This window comes from Chlorocebus sabaeus, chromosome 1 (genome assembly GCF_047675955.1).
Source record: "Chlorocebus sabaeus isolate Y175 chromosome 1, mChlSab1.0.hap1, whole genome shotgun sequence".
Classification (NCBI taxonomy): Eukaryota; Metazoa; Chordata; class Mammalia; order Primates; family Cercopithecidae; genus Chlorocebus; species Chlorocebus sabaeus.
The window spans coordinates 13,038,659-13,058,317 of record NC_132904.1 but is presented as its reverse complement, the minus strand read 5'-3'; the positions used below and the strand labels follow the sequence as shown (position 1 = coordinate 13,058,317).

General features: G+C 50.2%; 1 protein-coding gene across 1 annotated transcript; it reads left to right on the top strand.

Moving 5' to 3' along the window:
- The first annotated feature begins 5,693 nt into the window (after nt 1-5,693).
- Nucleotides 5,694-18,123, top strand: MS4A15 (membrane spanning 4-domains A15). Its single transcript, XM_007996732.3, is given in 7 exon segments — nt 5,694-5,939; nt 9,820-9,942; nt 12,779-12,835; nt 14,847-14,939; nt 15,292-15,405; nt 17,014-17,103; nt 17,106-18,123. Coding segments are annotated over 7 exon segments (723 nt in total). The 5' UTR covers nt 5,694-5,714; the 3' UTR covers nt 17,127-18,123.
- The last annotated feature ends 1,536 nt before the right edge of the window (nt 18,124-19,659 follow it).

The window sequence follows — 19,659 nt, the reverse complement described above, 5'->3', positions numbered from 1 at the left end:
AGGAAAGTATCCGTGAAAACAGTGTACATTCATCCTTTACGCAGGGGATGATTGAGGCTCTGAGAAATGGCTATAGGATGATTCCACGTGATTGGAAAACTTGGGTAAAAGTTTTGATTTCAGCTGCAGAATATACCGTGTGGGGGAGCGAGGACAGTGATTTAGCCATGCAGCAGTCCTTGCAAAATCTGGATAATAATATCCCAATACAACTTGAGATACTATTGGGAACAGGGCCTTTAGCTTCAGCCCAGGCTCAGGCTCAAGCAGATGGCCATCTGTTTCTTCAATGCTCACAGCTAGCAATACAAACATTTAAAAAAAAAAAAAAAAACCGTAAGACAATCCCAGGGTTCCTTTTTAACAGTTAAACGGGGTGCCACAGAAACATACATTAAATTTATCAACTGATTGCAAGCAGCCATTGAAAAACAGGTACCCCATCCTAAAGCTACCAAACTTCTTATGTTACAATTGGCTTTTGAAAATGCACATAACGATTGTCAGACAGCAATAACTCCAGTCTAAGCCACTGCCACTGAAATCAGTGTGTTTATTAAAGCATATCAAAATATAGGCACTACAACTCATCTGACTCAAACTTTTGCTGCAGTGATGACCGGAGCCACATATTATAATTGTGGCCTAACCAGGCATATGGCAAAAATAACCCTGCTACTGTTTTCCTACCTCTAAGCAAAAAACAATTTCATACTCTTCTAGCTTGTGATCTTGACTGGCAAGTCGCCGTAGCTGGCTTTATTGGTAATATCAGCTTCCATTTACCAGCCTCTAAGCTCCTGAACTTCTTACAAACTGTGCCTGTTAAATTTGTATCTATTGTTGTTTCTGAGCCCTTGCTTCATGCCACTACTGTCTTTACAGATGGTTTAGGAAAAACTGGAAGAGCAGCTATAGTGTGGCAAGATGCCACACAGAAATGGCAGCACAAAATCCAGGAACATTTTAAAACTACGCAACAGGCAGAGTTAGGTGCCCTGATATTGGCCTTACAAACTTTTCCTCCCCAAGACATAAATATAGTTAGTGATTCCACTTATATGGTGTGTAGTATCACTCATGTAGATCTTGTACATGTGAAGGGCATTACTAATGAACCCCTACTACCTTCATTTCTTGCAGCGTAAGAGCTCCTCTGTGCCCATCATTGTGGGAAAAAGAAAGAGAGATCAGACTGTGACTGTGTCTACGTAGAAAAGGAAGACAAAAGAAGCTCCATTTTGAGCTGTACAAAGAAAAACTGTTATGCTTTGAGATGCCGTTAACCTGTAACTTTAGCCCCAACCCTGTGCTCTCAGAAACGTGTGCTGTATTGAATCAAGGTTTAAGGGATTCAGGGCTGTGCAGGATGTGCCTTGTTAACAATGTGTTTGCAGACAGTATGCTGGGTAAAAGTCATCGCCATTCTCCATTCTCTGTTAACCAGGGACACGATGCGCTGCGGAAAGCCTCAGGGACCTCTGCCCAAGAAAGCCTGGGTATTGCCCAAGGCTTCCCCCCACTGAGACAGCCTGAGATATGGCCTCGTGGGAATGGAAAGACCTTACCGTCCCCTAGCTCGACACCCCTAAAGGGTCTGTGCTGAGGAGGGTTAGTAAAAGAGGAAGGCCTCTGTTTCCCGCATGTCCCTGGGAGTGGAACATCTCGGTGTAAAGCTGACTATTCGTTCTATTCTGAGATAGGAGAAAACCGCCCTATGGCTGGAGACGAGATATGCTGGTAGCAATACTGCTCTGTTGCTCTTTACTAACTGAGATGTTTGGGTAAGGAGAAACGTAAATCTAGCCTACATGCACATCCGGGCACAGTACCTTCCCTTGAACTTATTTATGACGCAGATTCCTTTACTCACATGTTTTCCTGCTGACCTTCTCCCCACCATCACCCTGTTCACCCTGTTCTCCCGCCACACTCCCTGTGCCGAGCTAGTGAAAATAGTAATCAATAAATACCGAGGGAACTCAGAGACTGGTGCCGGTGCAGGTCCTTGCATGCTGAGTGTGCCAGTCCCCTGGGCCCACTGTTCTTTCTCTATACTTTGTGTCTTATTTCTTTTCTCAGTCTCTTGTCTCCACCTGACAAGAAATACCCACAGGAGTGGAGGAGCAGGCCCCCTTCGATCATCACCTTCTTTACATCACATATATTCACTCTCATCCTGGCCTACCTGGTCCCTTATCAGCTAATGCTTGAGCTAATGCTCTGGTACAAACACAGATGTGGTTTGCAAACTCTCCTGCTTTTTTGCGAGTTCAAGCTGATCATGCTGGTTTTTTTCATCAGAATGCATGCAGTCTTAAACAACAGTTTCACTTAACACTTGCTCAAGCTCACATGATTATTAAAACTTATCCTGATTGCCAATGGCATTCTCTGCCCCCTTTTTCCTTAGGGCTTGGTGGCAACCCACGAGGTCTGGTGCCTAAGGCTACCTGGCAAACTGATGTTACTCAATATACACCCTTTGGACGTTTTAAACCTTTCCACGTTACTGTGGACACTTATATAGGCCTAACACATGCTACCCCCTAGGCCGGAGGAAAAAACTAAAGATGCAATTGCTCATTTGTTTGAATCTATTATGACTCTAGGCCTTCCACAAACTCTAAAACTGATAATGGCTCCCGCTATCTTAGTGCTCACTTTGGCTATGCATTACAACTTTGGCAATAACATCAACATACAGCACAAGACTGGGATTCTCTATAACTCAACCGGTCATCAAACTCTTAAAGTATATCTTAATAAACAACAAAGGGGGACTACGGGGCCCTCTTCTCAAGAACAGGACCTGTCGTTGGAGAATCAACCGACAATGATGGTGATGACTCAGAAGGCACCTGACATTACCTGGGGACAGCTAAAGAAAATGGATCAACAGGCAACTATCAGGCTTGCAGCCATAAAAGCCTCTGTAACTGCAGGGAATCAGTTTCTTATGTATCTGGCGGTAATTGGGAAAACTTCTGAGAAAGTAAGACAGACATAGATGTTGGGGTGGCTGGTAATTCTTGTCCTTTGCCAAGTGGGATCAGCCCAAGAGCATGTTTACTGGAGTCATGTTCTAAGTCTCCCTATTTTTAATGTTATTTCATGGTGGGATGCTGACCCACCTTTGTTATCTAATGATACTTCTTGGACAAGAGGTCAATGGATGCCCCTGTCTTACCCTTTAATGGAAAATTTGGGATGGATTAAACTTAATGACTCCTTGATTTTATTGTCTAGTAATCCCCCTCTTTGTTTTTCCACAATAGCACATGATAAGTGTGTTACTCTTATTCTTCAGGAGTATCTTTACTATCAGCCTAAAAGGGATGCTAAGCTTGCAAGCTTGACCTTTATTTCTGCTATTACCACTGATTTTACTGAGGTCTCTAATGAAGCTACACAAGTGCCTGATCTTCCTATATGCCATCTGAGTAGGGACTGGCGATATAAGTTTGAGGCCATTCAGTGGCCTCCGTCCAGACAGCCTGCGCTGTGTCAAGGGCCTCTGTTTGATAATGGCACCTTACTTGATTGGAGTCCCCATGGTTATCTTATGTCTGCAAATCAGACTATTGGATCTGGGAGTCCCTACAATAAGTCTATCACCTGGTCAGAGGATGGGCTTTCAGGACCAATATTACAACTAAAAGAAACAAGCTTTAAGCCCTGCTCATACCCACATTTGGAGATTAGGACTTCCTTTTTTTGAACGGGTTCTCTCACATGGTGAGTATATTACTAGTGGTGGCAACTGTCCCCTCTCTTTCCATAATAATGTTACTGACACAGTTACGACTTGTACTACGCACCCTTATATACTTTTGTTTGGGCGAGGTATTCCTAACATAGAGCAGAATCCATCCTTTTATAGTACTAAAGTCTCTTCCAGTAGTTGGTATGCTGCATGCCTGTCTCATCGAAATGTTACATCGTTAAATATAACCTATGTCATGATCTTAAAATGGCATGCAGAATTTTGGCTGCCCATAAATTTAACCTGGAGCTGGGAAGGAGATTTGACCCTGTAGCTATTTAGAAAAGCACTGTCTCATACTCAGAAAAAAAACACTTTTGGCCACTTTAATTGCTTTTTTTAGTCTCAGCTATTATTATATTAGCAACTGCTGCTACTGCAGCTGTTTTTCTAACAAAATCTATTCACACAGCTTCAGTGGTGAACCACATTTCAGAAACAGGTAAATATTCATAAAACTACTCTGTCTCGCCCGGAGGCTCTTAGAGCCGCTGTTGAATGGCTGGGAGATCAGCAGCAGGCATTCATTACCCATCAAAATTTATATTGTAACTGGCAATATAATTCTATCTATGTCATACCTCTGCCGTATAATAGCTCCCAATATGCTTGGGAGAGAGTGAAAACACCCACAAGAGGCTTATCACAACCATTCATCTTCTCAAATCTCCACTCTTAAGTGTAAATTTAAAAAGCAACTTAAAAAATGGCCACAGCAATTATAAACAAATACCCTTCAACAATTACCAAAAGGCTTTCAATAGTTAAACCCAAACACTTAGTTATGTGGGTTAAACATACGCATTTGGGTAATGGCCGCTATACTTATTCTTTCTTATATGTGTTTGCTAGGTATGTAAAATGGCTCTGTGCTGCCACTCAGCACATCTATAACCAAGAAAAAGCAGTAAAAGCTTACCTCTCGTTAAATAACCAATACACTCTAAAAATGAAAGATGGGGGAGATGTTGAGGGTGCACAGCAACATATCCAAGCTTATGTACATGGCATTTGAGGTCGGGGCACAGAAAAATACTGAGGCACTGTATGTATGTTATTTGTGCATGAGAATGTAACTCCTTGACCCTAAAAACAGGACAAGGATTGAGGTGTGTAATAAGGAACGCTGAAAACAGCGTCCTAAGAAGGCAGTTTGAGTGCTTTTACAAGGCCATAGGTGTCTCATGACCCTCAAAAAGCCATCGAGTGGATGTTTGTGGTTTGACAAGCTCTTTCAGTAAATGCTTGGCGGACAGATGCTGGGGTGGACTCTCTCAGACGAGCTGCCTCCCCACCAAGCCCCGCTCAGCTGGAACTGTCTAAGAACTCATTCTTAGCGTTCACTGCAAGCTATAAGCTCTGCATAAAGTTCCATATCTACACATATCTTGACTACATCAATGGTAATTGCTTGGGTGGCCAAATAGAAACCTTCCCACAGCAGGTGGGAAGTTCCCACACCCAGGGGAATTGTTGATACTAGCTCAATAGCCATGAGCTGAGAGGCAGGAAGTGGCGGTGAGTCCTGGTTTGGGGTGAAGAAACCAGTGCTCTAGCTAAGCTCTACCCAGCACTAGCTGTGTGTCCTTAGGTAAGTCACTTGCCCTTTCTGGGAAAAGAAGGGCATTTAAATATACACTCCTCCAAGAGGAGCTTTCCACATAATATAGCTCGGAGATTAAGATCAGGGCCTGTGAAACCAGAGACTGGAATTCAAGTCGCAGTCTTACCCCACCTAGAGGCCGTTGACCTCAGACATCCTTCGCTTCTCTGAGTCTCAGCTTCCCCAGCTTTGATAGGAACATTTGGGGCCATCCTCACAGGGCTGCAGTAAGCAAGGGCAGGTGGGCATGCTGCTTATCAGCTGAAAAGCTTTATGCACATGTGGAACAATCATCATTACCATTGTTATCTCCCCAGCCTCTGTTTTCCAGGCTCTCCGAGCGCGATGTCTACAGCTCCCACCGGCAATGGGGTGTTTGTCGTCACCCCGCCAAGCAATGCCAGTGGCCTCCACCCACCTCCAGCCATTCTGCCCACGTCCATGTGCCAACCTCCAGGGATTATGCAGTTTGAGGAGCCACTGCCGGGGGCACAGACACCAAGGGCCACACAGCCACCTGACTTACAGCCAGAGGAGACATTCCTGACAGGAGAGCCCAAAGTTTTGGGGGTAAGAACAGCCTCTCTGCACAACTTGAGGCAGGTAGTGAGTATCCCAGCACCGGAACATTCATGCATGTTTTGGAGAGGGGAAAAGGCAGTTAGCAAATACTTAGTAGTGACTCCAAGATTCAGCCATGCACCAGGTAGACAAGCACCCTTCCCACATAAAGCTCAGAGAGTAAACCAGTAAAGAAATGACTCAGAAACCTCCAAAGAGAAAAGTAAGGTTGAAAAGGATGACTATGACTAAGGGAAATACTAGCAAGGGTAGACGGAAACTTCTCTCTGGGGAGATGACATTTAAGCCAAAACTGGCTGTTAGATTGAAGCCAGCCAAGGGAATAGCTGGTGGAGGGGCTGAAGAGGGAGGGTTCACCAGGTAGAGAGAACAGCAGGTGCAAAGGCCTTGGGAATGAGTGTGGTTGTTAAAGGAAGAAGCGGAAGCTTGACATAGCTGGAACGTAATGAGCAAAGGAAAGGGGGAGATGAGATGGAGCGAACGTGGTAGATGAAAGTCAGCCCTGACAAAGCTGACAGTGCATGAAGGATTTCAATCTCAGATGGCCTTGAGCTATTGGTCTTTTTTTTTTTATTTTTATTTTTTTTTTTTTTGAGACGGAGTATCGCTCTGTCGCCCAGGCTGGAGCAGTGGCGCAATCTCGGCTCACTGCAAGCTCCGCCTCCCGGGTTCACGCCATTCTCCTACCTCAGCCTCCCGAGTAGCTGGGACTACAGGCGCCCGCCACTGCGCCCGGCTAATTTTTTTCTATTTTTTAGTAGAGACGGGGTTTCACCATGGTCTCGATCTCCTGACCTTGTGATCCGCCCGCCTCGGCCTCCCAAAGTGCTGGGATTACAGGCGTGAGCCACCGCGCCCGGCCGAGCTATTGGTCTTGATAAAATACTGAAGGCATAAAATATCGGATAGAGATAGAAAGATACATACACACATTTGCACGTGTATATATACATGTACTGTTAAAAAGAAAAACTTTAGGCCAGGCGTGGTGGCTCACGCCTGTAATCCCAGCATTTTGGGAGGCTGAGGTGGGCAGATCACAAAGTCAGGAGATCAAGACCATCCTGGCCAACATGGTGAAACCCCGTCTCTACTAGAAATACAAAAGTTAGCCAGGCGTGGAGCCACGTGCCTGTAATCCCAGCTACAGGCACTGTAGGCACAGGAGGCTGAGGCAGGAGAATTGCTTGAACCCGAGAGGCAGAAGTTGCAGTGAGCTGAGATCGAGCTACAACACACCAGCCTGGGCGACAGAGTGAGACTCCGTCTCAAAAAAAAAAGAAAAAAGAATAAGAAAAGCTTTAAACAAATTAAATTTAACAGAGTTTATGTGAACTAAGAATAATTCAGGAATCTGGCAGCACTCAAAACCAGAAGAGGTTCAGAGAGTTCCATCCAGCTGTGTGAGCAATAAGCTCTTATAGGCCAAACACAGAAGTGAAGTAGAGAAATCTCCCCATCGGCTACAGCTAGGTGTCTGCCTTATTTGGACATGATGTCATGAGGCGTTTGCCTTATTTGGGCACGGTCTGATCAGTTGGCTGAAGCTGTTTGTCATTAGCTGAAACCCAGCTATTTGTTACAAAAATATACTCCTAAGTTAGGTTTCAGTGCATCTGGTTGGGTTGCAGTTCGTTACGTAGGAACTCAAATTATGGAGACAGGCTAATGGCCTCCTGCTATTTTAATTATACACACACATATGTAGATTCTTCAGTCTGTTCTTTGGCCTCAGTTTCTCCAGGTGGAAGATGAAAGCATAGATTAAGCAATGGTGATGATGATGAAGGTGAAGATGATAACAGCTCTTGCTTATGAAGCATCTCTCAGAGGTGCACGTACTGTGCCGGGGACTTTGCATGCATCGTCTCGCTAGATTCTCAGCACCACCTTGTAAGAAGAGGATCATTGGTCCTATTGGACAGACTAGGAAACTGAGGTTTCTTAAGACTAAGTCATTTGCCCAAGGCCACATAGCTGATAAACAGCATCCTGCAAACTAAGGATAGCTGACCCTAAAGTTCTACTTTCAACGCCTCTGCTTTGTGGCATCCAGGACCTCTGGCTCAAACATGCTGGAATTCTACCCTAATAGCTGCACCACATCCATTGGTGCGGTGGAGGGGTGGTACTGGACTGGGGGCACAGACACCAAGGACCGCACAGCCCCTGACTTGTGGCCCATGGAGACAGTGGACAAAGAGGAGGTCAACAATTGCTGGAATTTCGAAACCAAAGCAGACCCTGGGGACCAGTGCTCTCCCCCCCCCAAAAAAAAAAAAATTGATGAGACAAACAAACTGCTGAAAAGCACAAAAAAGTGGAAAACAGAAATAGGAGTTATGGAATGCCACACACTGAGAATACTACTGCAGACTTAGCTGGCCTGCCGCCTCGTAGCTGGGATGCTTCGGGCAAGTTACTGAACATCTCTGAGCCTCAGTTTCCTCGTCTCCAAAATTAGGATAATAATAACCTACCTCTGGCCGGGTGCAGTGGCTCACGCCTGTAATCCCAGCACTTTGGGAGGCCGAAGTGGGTGAATCACCTGAGGTCAGGAGTTCGAGACCAGCCTGGCCAACATGGCAACATCCCGTTTCTACTAAAAATACAAAAATTAGCCAGGAGCAGTGGCAGGCGCCTGTCATCCCCACTACTCAAGAGGGTGGCGAATCACTTGAACCTGGGAGGCAGAGGTTGCGGTGAGCTGAGATCGCGCCATTGCACTCCAGCCTGGGCAACAAGAGCGAAACTCCTCAAAAATAACAATAATAATAGTAATAACCTACCTCTTCTCGTTAGGATTAAGTGAGACCACATCTGTAAAACCCCCAGCACAGTGCTTAGCATAGACAGGCATTCAATAAGCAGCAGCGGGTGTTTCCCAAGGCGTAACGGCAGTGACTGTGGTGGGCTACCCGCAGGGGAAAGGTCTACCAGGAAGGGGAGCCACGCTGGCGCCTTGGATGCCATGCCATGCTGTGCCCTGTGAGGACACGGAAAAGATGAAAGACAGGTCACTGAAGAGAAAAAGAAACTGAAGCATCAGGGGCTCATGCCCACAGATATCCAAATTCTTAGCACTCATGTTAGAAAGAATTATGTATTCCACGTGACGCTGAGATGACAATTCTAGTTCTTCCCAGTCAGAACTGCCCATAAAAGGACCATGCTTGTTTGGGTAGTGGTGAGTACTGGTCACCGGAGTCCCCGTGGAAGCCCTGGAGCTGGATTCCAATGGTCTTCAACATCTCTTTCCACTCAGTTCCAGAATTCAATAGTTACTCAAAGCATTGCAATCTTTCTGCTATGTGGCAGACCTTACTAGAAGCTCACACTTGGGAAGACCATCCCACTTCTGAGCATAGACTAGTAGGGTGCTGGTAAACCAACTCTTAGAGGAAAAAAAACAAAAAATCCCAGTGGAGATTTCAGCAGGCTGAGAGGCAGGGCTGGGGCGATCAGTGGTGGACACCGAAATAGAAAGATGCTGTTAGGAGAAGGTGCTCGCTGCAGGCTGAGGGGGTGCTCGGGAATGAGGATGGGCAAGGTGAGGCATGCGGTGCGGGGAACGTTGGCTCATTGAATGGGGTCCTAAGAAAGTCAGGTATAGCGACACCGCGATGCTTGAGATCCACGGATCAGAGCAGAAAGCAGGAGGCAGGCCGGCTGAGAGCTGGGCTTTGGTAGGCTGCGGGGAACTAGCTTTCTCCTTAAAAGTGTCTTTATTGGTTGCTGTAATAATGTCGCCTCTAAAGAACAGGATCTGAGTTTCTTTCCCAGTCGCCAACAAGCTAGAGGAGGGCGGGGCCGGCAGGGGGCGGTGTGGAACAGGGCCAGCAGCACTGAGCCTCGGGGCTTCCCGCAGACGGTGCAGATCCTCGTCGGCCTCATCTACCTGGGCTTTGGCAGCGTGCTGCTCATGGTTCGCCGCGGGCACGTGGGCATGTTCTTCATCGAGGGCGGTGTCCCCTTCTGGGGAGGAGCCTGCGTGAATGCTGGGGCCATGGAGAGGGAGGGTAGGGGGGATGCTGCCCAGGCTCACGTCTCCCCCATGGGCCCAGCCCCACCATCCTCCTGGGCACAGCCTCTCCTAGGTAGGGGCCTGGAAGCACTTCCTAGAAGAATTAGTCTAAATCTAACTCCTTCCCCCAAACCCTCACCATAAACCTGAGCCTGACCCCACTCCTGCGGATGAAAAGCTCCCAGCAAACAGCCAGAGAAGCTGCCAAAAAGGACCGGAAAGGCCGGGGCCCGGTGGCTCATGACTGTAATCCCAGCACTTTGGGAGGCCCGCCAGGTCACTTGAGGTCAGGAGTTGGAGACCAGCCTGACCAACATGGTGAAACCCCGTCTCTACTAAAAATACAAAAATTAGCCGGGCATGGTGGTGCACGCCTGTAATCCCAGCTACTTGGGAGGCTGAGGCAGGAGAATCACTTTAACCCAGGAGGGGGAGGTTGCAGTGAACTGAGATCTTGCCATTGCACTCCAGCCTGAGCAACAGAGCAAGACTCCATCTCGAAAAGAAAAGAAAAAAAGGATGGAGGTCATCAGGGCTGGGTCCAAACCACCCATACTACCCAGATCCTAAGCCTCACCCCACATCCAAACCCCTCCTGCAGAAACCCTCTAGCTCCCTGAGCTGGGTCCCAGCCCTCCATGAGCCCCGCCATCCCCTGGGAGTCCAACCAGCACTGAAACCCCTGAGCCCATTCCTTTGACCTCCGTCTGGCCAAACTGGCCACTCACCCCTGCCGGACAACAGGCAGGTGAGTCCTTGTCACTGCCAACATTAAAGGGCACTTGAGTGTTTGCAGTGAACCCTGGTGTTTGCACCCCCATCAATATATCACCAGAGCCTCCAGCCACCCCAAGGAAGGACAGGCCTCAGGGTCAGGCCAGCGGGGTCTGAGTCTCAGCTCCACCGCACGTTAAGGTGGAGTCCCTCGGGCATGTTGCTGAATCTCAAGATTCAACTTCCTCATCTAAAACTTGGGCTCATAGATCTGGCCCTGCCTACCCCATAGATTTGCAGAGGACATCATGCTCATCAATAATGAGCATGGTGAGTGGATTACTAACCCTAAACTTCTGTACCAAATGGAGACTGTTGAGTGATCCCCTTTTTGGAGAGAAAGCCAGAGATTTGCATAAAGGAGGTCTCCATTGCGTGAGTGTTGGTTCCAGAACCAAGGCACAGCGACTTTCTTCCCCTGCCCAGGCTGCCTCCAGCAAGAGCACAGAATCCACCAGAATGGGGTTCAGGGAGGACAAAGTGGCTGATACATCACAACCAGATCAGGATGGTCACCTGGCCATGCTTGGGGACAAGCTCTGGCCCTTTGAAAGGTCCATAGTGACCTGAAGGTGGAGGAAAATTTTGCAAATCGCGAGAGTCCACGGGGAGAAATCACAACAGGAAGAAACAAACGGGTCACTTTCCCCTCTGAGCCCCATTCCACCGAACTTTATCACAAATATGCCCAGTAAAGCTTCAAAAATGGGGGAAGGAACAAAAGCAAAACTATTACTCCTATCATCTCCTCATCTCAGCAAATGGCACCTCCAGCCATCCAACTGCCAAAGCAAATCCTAAGAGTCATCCTAGAGTCTTTTCTTTCCCTGCTGCACATCCACCCCAGCAGCAGGTTCCGCTGGCTCACCCCCCAGAGCGTAGCCTGAGTGTGTCCCCTTCTTCCCACCCATGCGGGTCTACACCTACTGGAGACCTGTAGTGACTCCCTTCTGGTCCTCTGTCTCCATGTCCCCGCAGGGCCTCCTCCACCCCCCGCTGACCCTGTGGTCTCCCCAGCATGGCAGCCGAGTGCCACCTGCAAATTGCAGACCTGCTAAGTTGCAGGCCCAGAGTGAGGCGGCACTGCTCAGCTCCACCCTCTCAGCTCAGCAGATGCAGGGCCAGCCCCACCTCAGTGTGTCAGGCGACTGCCAAGTACATAGGTGCCATGATGCAGGTTCCTGGGCTATCCTTATGGGCAGCTTCGTGCCCGGCTGTTGTCATCCCAGTTCACAGAGACGACCCTGATCCAACCTCAAGTAGCCCCAGTGAGTGCTATGACTTCATCACAGCTCTTAACACCACTGTCTGTACTTTCTTCACTGTTTGCTAAATGTCAGTCTTCCCCAGTTAGAATGTAAGCTCCATAGGGGCAGAGATCTGGTCTGCCTTATTCAACTCTGTTATGTTCCTGGCACATAACTGCCACTCAGAAAAGGTTTGTTTTTTTTGTTTTTTGTTTTGAGACAGAGTCTCACTCTGCCCCCCAGGCGGGAGTGCAGTGGCGCGATCTCGGCTCACTGCAACCTCTGCCTCCCAGGTTTAAGTGATTCTTGCTCCTCAGCCTCCTGAGTAGCTGGGATTACAGGTGCGCGCCACCACGCCCAGCTCATTTTTGTATTTTTAGTAGAGACTGGAGTTTCATCATGTTGGCCAGGTTGTTCTCAAACTGCTGACTTCAAGTGATCCTCCCGCCTCGGCCTCCCAAACTGCTGGGATTACAGGCGTGAGCCACCACATTCAGCCTCACTCAGTAAATGTTTGATGAGTGAATGTTTGAAGGAACAATGCCTTCCCCACAAGGCCCTGATGATATGGCGTCCATGAAAACACTCACCTTGTAAGCCACAGCCCTAGTTCCCTGGACAGGGGATACCCCTACCGAGAGACCCCAAGGTGCCTGCCTGGCAGAGAAAGTGGCATCAGGAGGCTGTTCTCTCTCCCTGGCACCTCCCGACAGATCCCAAGCAGGGTGTGCCCTGCCTGGGGTCCTGGATGAGGCCTCACTGGGTCCCCTCTCCCCACACAGTTCATCATCTCCGGATCCCTCTCAGTGGCAGCCGAGAAGAACCACGCCAGCTGCCTGGTGAGTCTGAACAGGGGGACCCAGGGGCGGGGATGAGGCCACGGCTAAATCTCACTCTACCCTGCCCCTCCCATCCACTCACTCCTTCAGCTCATTCCCCAGCACTTCCGGGGAACCTGCTAAAGGCCAAGGGAGGAGCACCACCCAGGCAGACCAGACGCAGACCAGTCATGTACAGGAGAAGAAGACAGGGATATTCTCAATACACAAGCCGGAGTGGAAAGTGAGGTCCATGGATCACATGCTCGTGGTCATTCCGAGAAAGGAAAGATGCTAGAAGATCTCCTGTAAGAGTCCTGCTGGGCCTTGGTGAGCAGAGAGGACTGAGAAATGCCACAGGGAAAGCTGGAGAATGCACGGAGGGGCGTGGGCAGGGTCGCCGCTGAAAACACGCATGGCTCCGTCCAATGAAAGCAAAGGTAGGGGAAGGAAAGTGGAAAGAAATTAGATGGAGAGATTTAATCCCATGATGGGGCTGGATCGTGGAAGGCTTGGTGCCTCCTGCAGGCGCTGGGAGCTGACGGAGGCTTTGAACAGGAGGGCGTGAGCTTTATGTCAGGCTCAGAGAACACAGCAGTGAAGATCATGAACACCGCAGCGAAGGCCGTGGCACTTACCATTTGGTGCCTGGTAAGACGTCCATAAAGCACGCTAACAAAGAAGGCAGTTGCCAAGCACGAAAAGTGCTGAAAGGAAGCAGGCAGGATAATTCTAAGCTCAGCTGGGACAGTCTGGGGTCCCTGAGCAGGGGTCACGGAACAGTTCAGAGGAGGACAACCAAGGAAGAGCCCAGCTGGGAAATGCCATGGGCTCTGGACGGGGGACTGGAGTGCCGGACCATCACAGGCAAGGGGTGGGCCGAGAGGGAGAGGCCGAGGAGGTGACTCAAAGCCTAAATTCGAAGTTCAGGATTTATTTTAAGGACAATGAGAGACCACGGAGGCTTCAGCAGGTGATTCCTTGCCCTGTTTCCTTACTTGAGGTATCCCAGGTGCAGGGCAGAGAATGGATTGTGGAGGGGCGGGACTAGAAGAGAGGACTCTCCAGACCAAACTCAGGGTCCCCCAGGCCATGAGCTTCAGGAGGACAAGACCTGACTTACTCTCTCCTGGACTCACAGCACTTTGCATAGTGCCTGGCATGCAGTAGGTGCTCAATAAAAGCTTTTGGCTTAATCAATGAATGGATTCCATGTGAGGCTGTTCTGATCCCAATGACCTCCTGATTGCCATTTAAAAAGCAGAATCAGGAGTCTTTAAACCTGAAGAGGTCCTGGAGTCCCCAGTTCACCCATGAGTGTTTCCCCCTTTAATCCTGGGGCAGTTTAACCAGAAGGCTCCAGCTCTGGGTCACGAGACTGTCGGGTTCTGGCTGCATGAGGATGCCTGGGTGACTGCCTGGACCACCCCGGGAGTCACTTTTCCTGCACGCTCTTCAGACCCTGGAGTCCCAGGCCTCTCAGCCCACCCAGACTTCAGACCTTCAGCTCCTGCCTCTCCTGTCTCCCCTGCCTGGTGCCCCACCAGTGTCTGCAGTGTGTGCCTCACTCCGCCAGCCACTTCCTGGGACCTCACGGAAATGAACTCAGCCTCTCTCCCAACCAGGCCTCAGCGTCCACAGCAAAGGGCCTCTCCCAACCCATGCCCCTGAACAGGCCTCAGCTGCAGCTGCTCCTGCGAGGCGCTGGGCCTGGGGGAGAGGGAGCCACAGTCCAGGATAGGCCGAAGGCTGCAAACTCCACCCAGAGAGGTTGTAAAGGAGGTGCTGCCCTTCTCCCTAGCAGCTTCCTAAAGAAGGAAAGAGAGACAAGACCTCCTCCTGAGGTCCCAGGGGAGGAGAACAGAAAAGGAGAGCCGTCAATGAGAACACAGCTGCGTGCAGGGAGGTGCAGCCAGTGCCTCCTTGGCTGTGGGAGGTGGCGTGCTGGGGGCTGGGCAGCTGAGCCACGGCCCCTGCCTTTTCTCCTTCTCTTTGCCTCTTCCCTCTGCTCCTGTCTCTCTGCTCTCTGCAGGTGAGGAGCAGCCTGGGCGCCAACATCCTCAGCGCTATGGCGGCCTTTGCTGGGACAGCCATTCTGCTCATGGATTTTGGTGTTACTAACTGGGTGCGTTGTCAGATGGTCCCCGGGATGGGAAAACTTGGAAAATGATGCAGCCATGTCCAGGAGGGCAGGGGGGTAAGAATTTGCAGTGCCAGGACGTTGGCAGGGCCTGCCAGTCCCTATAGACCCCACAAATCCATGGATCCTCTCAGCCTTCCCCAAGATGGGCATCAGAAGGAGCAAGGAGGCAGCCTGCAGGGTGAAGGGGAGGGTGCAGGACTGGCAGCAGGGGTACTGGCTCTAGGCACAGCTCTGCCCCCAACTAACTGTGTGACCTTGGGCAAGTGGTTCTCACTTGGGGGACCCCCTCACTCTAGAACTCTGGACTCACCTTTCTGTGGGTTTTGGTCCCCAGGATGTGGACAGGGGCTATCTGGCCGTGCTTACTATCTTCACCATCCTGGAGTTCTTCATCACAGTCATTGCCACTCACTTCGGGTGCCAAGCCACCTGCGCCCAGGTCAACGCGGTGAGTACCCCCACCCCCATGTCCACTAAACCTGAGCCTCTGTGGAACGCAGTTGGCTGGGAGCGCACTCTGTCTCCAGCCCCCTCCCTCTGCACTCTGGGAAGCAATATGAAGAGACAGCGCTAGCAAGGGTGTCCTATCCATGTCAGGCGGCCCAAAGAAGTATTTGGGCTGGGCATGGTGACTCATGCCCATAACCCCAGCACCTTGAAAAATGAGATGTGAGGATCCCTTGAGCCCTGGAGTTTGAGACAAGCCTGGGCAACATAAAAAGATCCTATCGCTACAAAAAAAAAAAAAAAAAGTATTTTTAATTAGCCAGATGTGGTGGTATGCACCTGTACTCCTAGCTAGTTGGGAGGCTGAGACAGAAGGATCACTTGAGCCCAGGAGGTTGAGGCTGCAGTGAGCTATGATCACACCACTGCCCTTCAGCCTGGGTGAGAGAGCGAGGCTGTGTCTAAAACCAAAACAAAACTAAAGACGTCTTCACAGGTCAGTGAAGACAAGACTGTTCTCCCAGTGGAACTGGGTGGCACCAGCACCCACAGGGCCACTACTCTGTGCAGCCCTGCAGGGAGCCTTGCAGAACGGAAATCCTGGGCTGGGGGCATGGCGGCCGTGCTGCACCCAGAGGAGTGGGACTTTTTGGGGTTCCCAGGCTACATGGGAGACAGGGGCATCAGGGAGGGCAGCATGATGGAGATGGAAATTAAGCTTTGATTTCCAAAAAGAACGGAGGACAGTGATGACAGAAAGGGGCTGGAGTGAGTGTTCAAGGCAGGGAAACCAGTTGGAGCAAAGGCTGCCTCGGGCAGGCGAATGCAGGCCACAGGGTGGGGTGCTCTTTGCAGGTACATGATGGGGTGCACTGAGGGTGAGGGGATCGAAGGTCTGAGCAGGGGAGTGAGCTGGTTCAGGGGAATCAATCAAGAGGCTTTGTCCAGTGCCGGGGGGTGGAGAGGGTGGACAAGCAGGGGCTGGAGGCCAGGAAGCTGCAAGGAGGCTGGTGCCATGGTGCAGGCAAGAGAGAGCGAAGTTCTGAACCAGGCCAGGGCAGTAGGGAGAGAAAGAATGGCAGAGCCGGGCGCGGTGGCTCACGTCTGTAATCCCAGCACTTTGGGAGGCTGAGGTGAGTGGATCATCTGAGGTCAGGGGTTCAAGACCAGCCTGGCCAACATGGTGAAACCCCGTCTCTACTAAAAATACAAAAAATTACCTGGGCGTGGTGGTGGGCACCTGTAATCCTAGCTACTCGGGAGGCCGAGGCAGGAGAATAGCTTTAACCCAGGAGGTGGAGGTTGCGGTGAGCCGCTATCGCGCCATTGCACTCCAGCCTGGGCAACAAGAGGGAAACTCATCTCAAAAGAAAGAAAAAAAAGAACAGCAGAACGTTAGTGCCTGGAGAAATGGGACTTTTGTCTGTTTTGTTCACTGCTGTACTCCCAATGCCTGGATCATAGTTGGCCCCAGTAAATGTTGTTGGAAATATTTGCGGAATTCAGTACCAGGGGCGCTGTTCTCAGATTACCCACAAGGGGGCACTATTGCGACACTACCCTGAAGCTCCAGCGTCCTCCAGGACGCTCAGTGCTGTTTTCTTTGCAGCCTGTGATCTTCCTGCCAAACGCCTTCAGCGCAGACTTCAACATCCCCAGCCCGGCAGCCTCTCCACCCCCTGCCTATGACAATGTGGCATATATGCCCAAGGAGTCGTCTGAGTAGCAGATGTGGCACCTGTGGGTGGAGTCCAGCCTTTTCCCTCTGGGCCCAGCCTCTCCCCACCCCCACGTTGTTCATCAGGGGCCAGCCCCATCCCAGCTGCCCTCCCTCACCACGTCCACACACACTCCGGCGTCTGAGTGAAGCATGCCTAGGGACGTCTCTCCCACACTTTCCCAGTGGTTTCCTTCTAAAAGACACCAGGCTGATGTCAGGGGTGTGCGTCCTTCAGCTCCCCAAGCCCCATCACCCTTCCAGGGACACCCGCCTTGTGCATCTAAGCATTTCTCTGCTCACTGGGGAAATCCTGGCCTCATTGGAGACTCAGGTTCGAGGCCTGCCCCCGACCCTCAGGCCTCGGGGAGGTCATTAAGTTCAGAGAGCCCGGAAACCTCCAGAATGGAAGAGTCTGACTCAGGCATTCCACAGAGGTGCAGCTACCAGACCAAGGCCTCACAGCAGGGCAGTGGCCTGACCGCAGGTCTCCTGGCCCCAAGATCAGCTCCGTCCTTTGTCATCTGTTGCCACATCCATGGACCTCAGGTTTCCCATTTGGAAACTAGAATGTTGAACCAGATAAGGTTCACCAGGCCCTTCCAGCTCCCCAGGCTCCCTGAGCTCCTGGGTGTAGGCCAGGCATTGTCCCCCCGCTTCCTGGAAACCCTCATCTTCCTTGTCTGTAATATGAAGTCAGCATTGGCCCCGCCCCCACCACCATCTCCCAAGGTAGGGGAGGTTGCAGGGGAGAGCTGGCGCCAGCCCACTCCTGAGGCGCCACAACAGTCAGCATCGACAGGGGCACAGCAGTGGCAGTTCGGGACCTCCCTGTGCCTCTCAGCACTCCCTTCCCCACCCCCACAGCCCAAAGACAAGGCTACCACAGAAAGTTACCACGGGACCTGGGCTTCGTCTCCAGGGGACAAGGAGACACGTCAGCCTGGTGTTCACCAGCCCTGGTAGATGAGATGGCTTGTCTCATCCACACCACAGAAGGAAATAAACCATGTGGCTTAAATTTTGAACTGGTCTTGTTGCAATGACTTTTTCTTTTTAACCTCAGGGGCTTCCAAGGGTCATCCACGTTTATCAGAGGAACTGGGTAACTGTCCCACTGTCACAAAAGGGCACCTCTGGGTGCCTCGCTCTGTGTGGTATAATCCTTACACTTACTCTGTCCCCATCTCAGTTCAGACAAACATGCATTCATATCCCTACTCCACAACTAAGGACACTGAAGCTTAAAGATGTTTATTTATATGCCCAAGGCCACCGAGCTAGTTAGGAGCAAAACTGGGATTCAAACCTAGTTCCATGTGACGTCACAGTCCGTGTTCTCACCACTTGGTCTCCCCTTAGTACAAACCTAAGTGCTTCCCACCAGCCCCTTTTCCTCCTTCCTTCTGTTTCTTCATCCCAAAAACTAAGGCAGGGCTGCATTCCTCAACACACACTCTTCTTCACCCAACAAACTCCCACTTCTCATTTAAGACCCTATTTAAATGTTGCCCCCTCTGTGAAGTCTTCCCAAAGGAAGGGTGATCCACGAGGTGGCTCAGTGCTATGACCACAACACTGGAGCGGGGGTGGGGCAAGGGAGGTGCCATTCAAGGGGGCATTCGCTCTCAGGATCATGCCAGTGCAGAGTGGGGATAAGGGGTACAACAAGCTTTGGCTTTTACAATCAAGAAAGGAGAATCGAGGATTTAGAGCTTCGATTTGACGATCATTAAGTACAGAGTTGGAGGAAATGTACTTGAAGATTTAGGGCCAGTTTTCTTGCTATATCAAGGAGACTAGAGACATTTCAGAACCGAGGGGAGGAGTTGTGGGAGAGACAGGGAGAAAAAGAGAGAGGTTAGCCCCAAGCTGGGGTTGCTGCCCTCTCTCCTCTGCTGACCAAATCCCTCAGGAAGTGTGTAGGCCAAAAGCCACAGGTCCATTAAGAGGAATTAAAGACTACAAGGTCCCTAGAGATGTCCCATGTCCAGACAGCATGGAGCCGCACATGAAGATGGCCGGGGACTGTGCCTGGTGACACAATGGTCCTGCATTCCCACGTAGTATATGAGTCCAAGCACGACAAAGCTCCATGTGTTTCCTGAGCTGGCCAGTGGCCAGATGTGCAATGTGGATTATGTGAAACTATAACTTTATAACAAATATGAGCAGCAGATAAGAGCGGGGACAGTGGCCACCACTGAGAGACCAGCAAGGACAAACTACACCTCAGCAGAGGCCAGCAAGGACAGATGAGGACTGAGGGCTTATGGACTGGAAGTCATTGGAAGTGACTGAGTTATCCTGAATTGGCAAAATTAAGTTTTCTACCACTACTGGGAGTAAACGGGAGGTAGAGATATAATTTCTGTGAGAAAGAACGCTGAGAACTACAAAACGTTACTAAGAGAAATCAGCAAAGATCTAAGTCAATGAAACTATATCCCATGTTCATGAACTGAGACGCTCAAGTTTGTTAAAATGGCATTGATCTCCAAAATTTATCTATAAATTCAATATGATTCTTCAAAATTT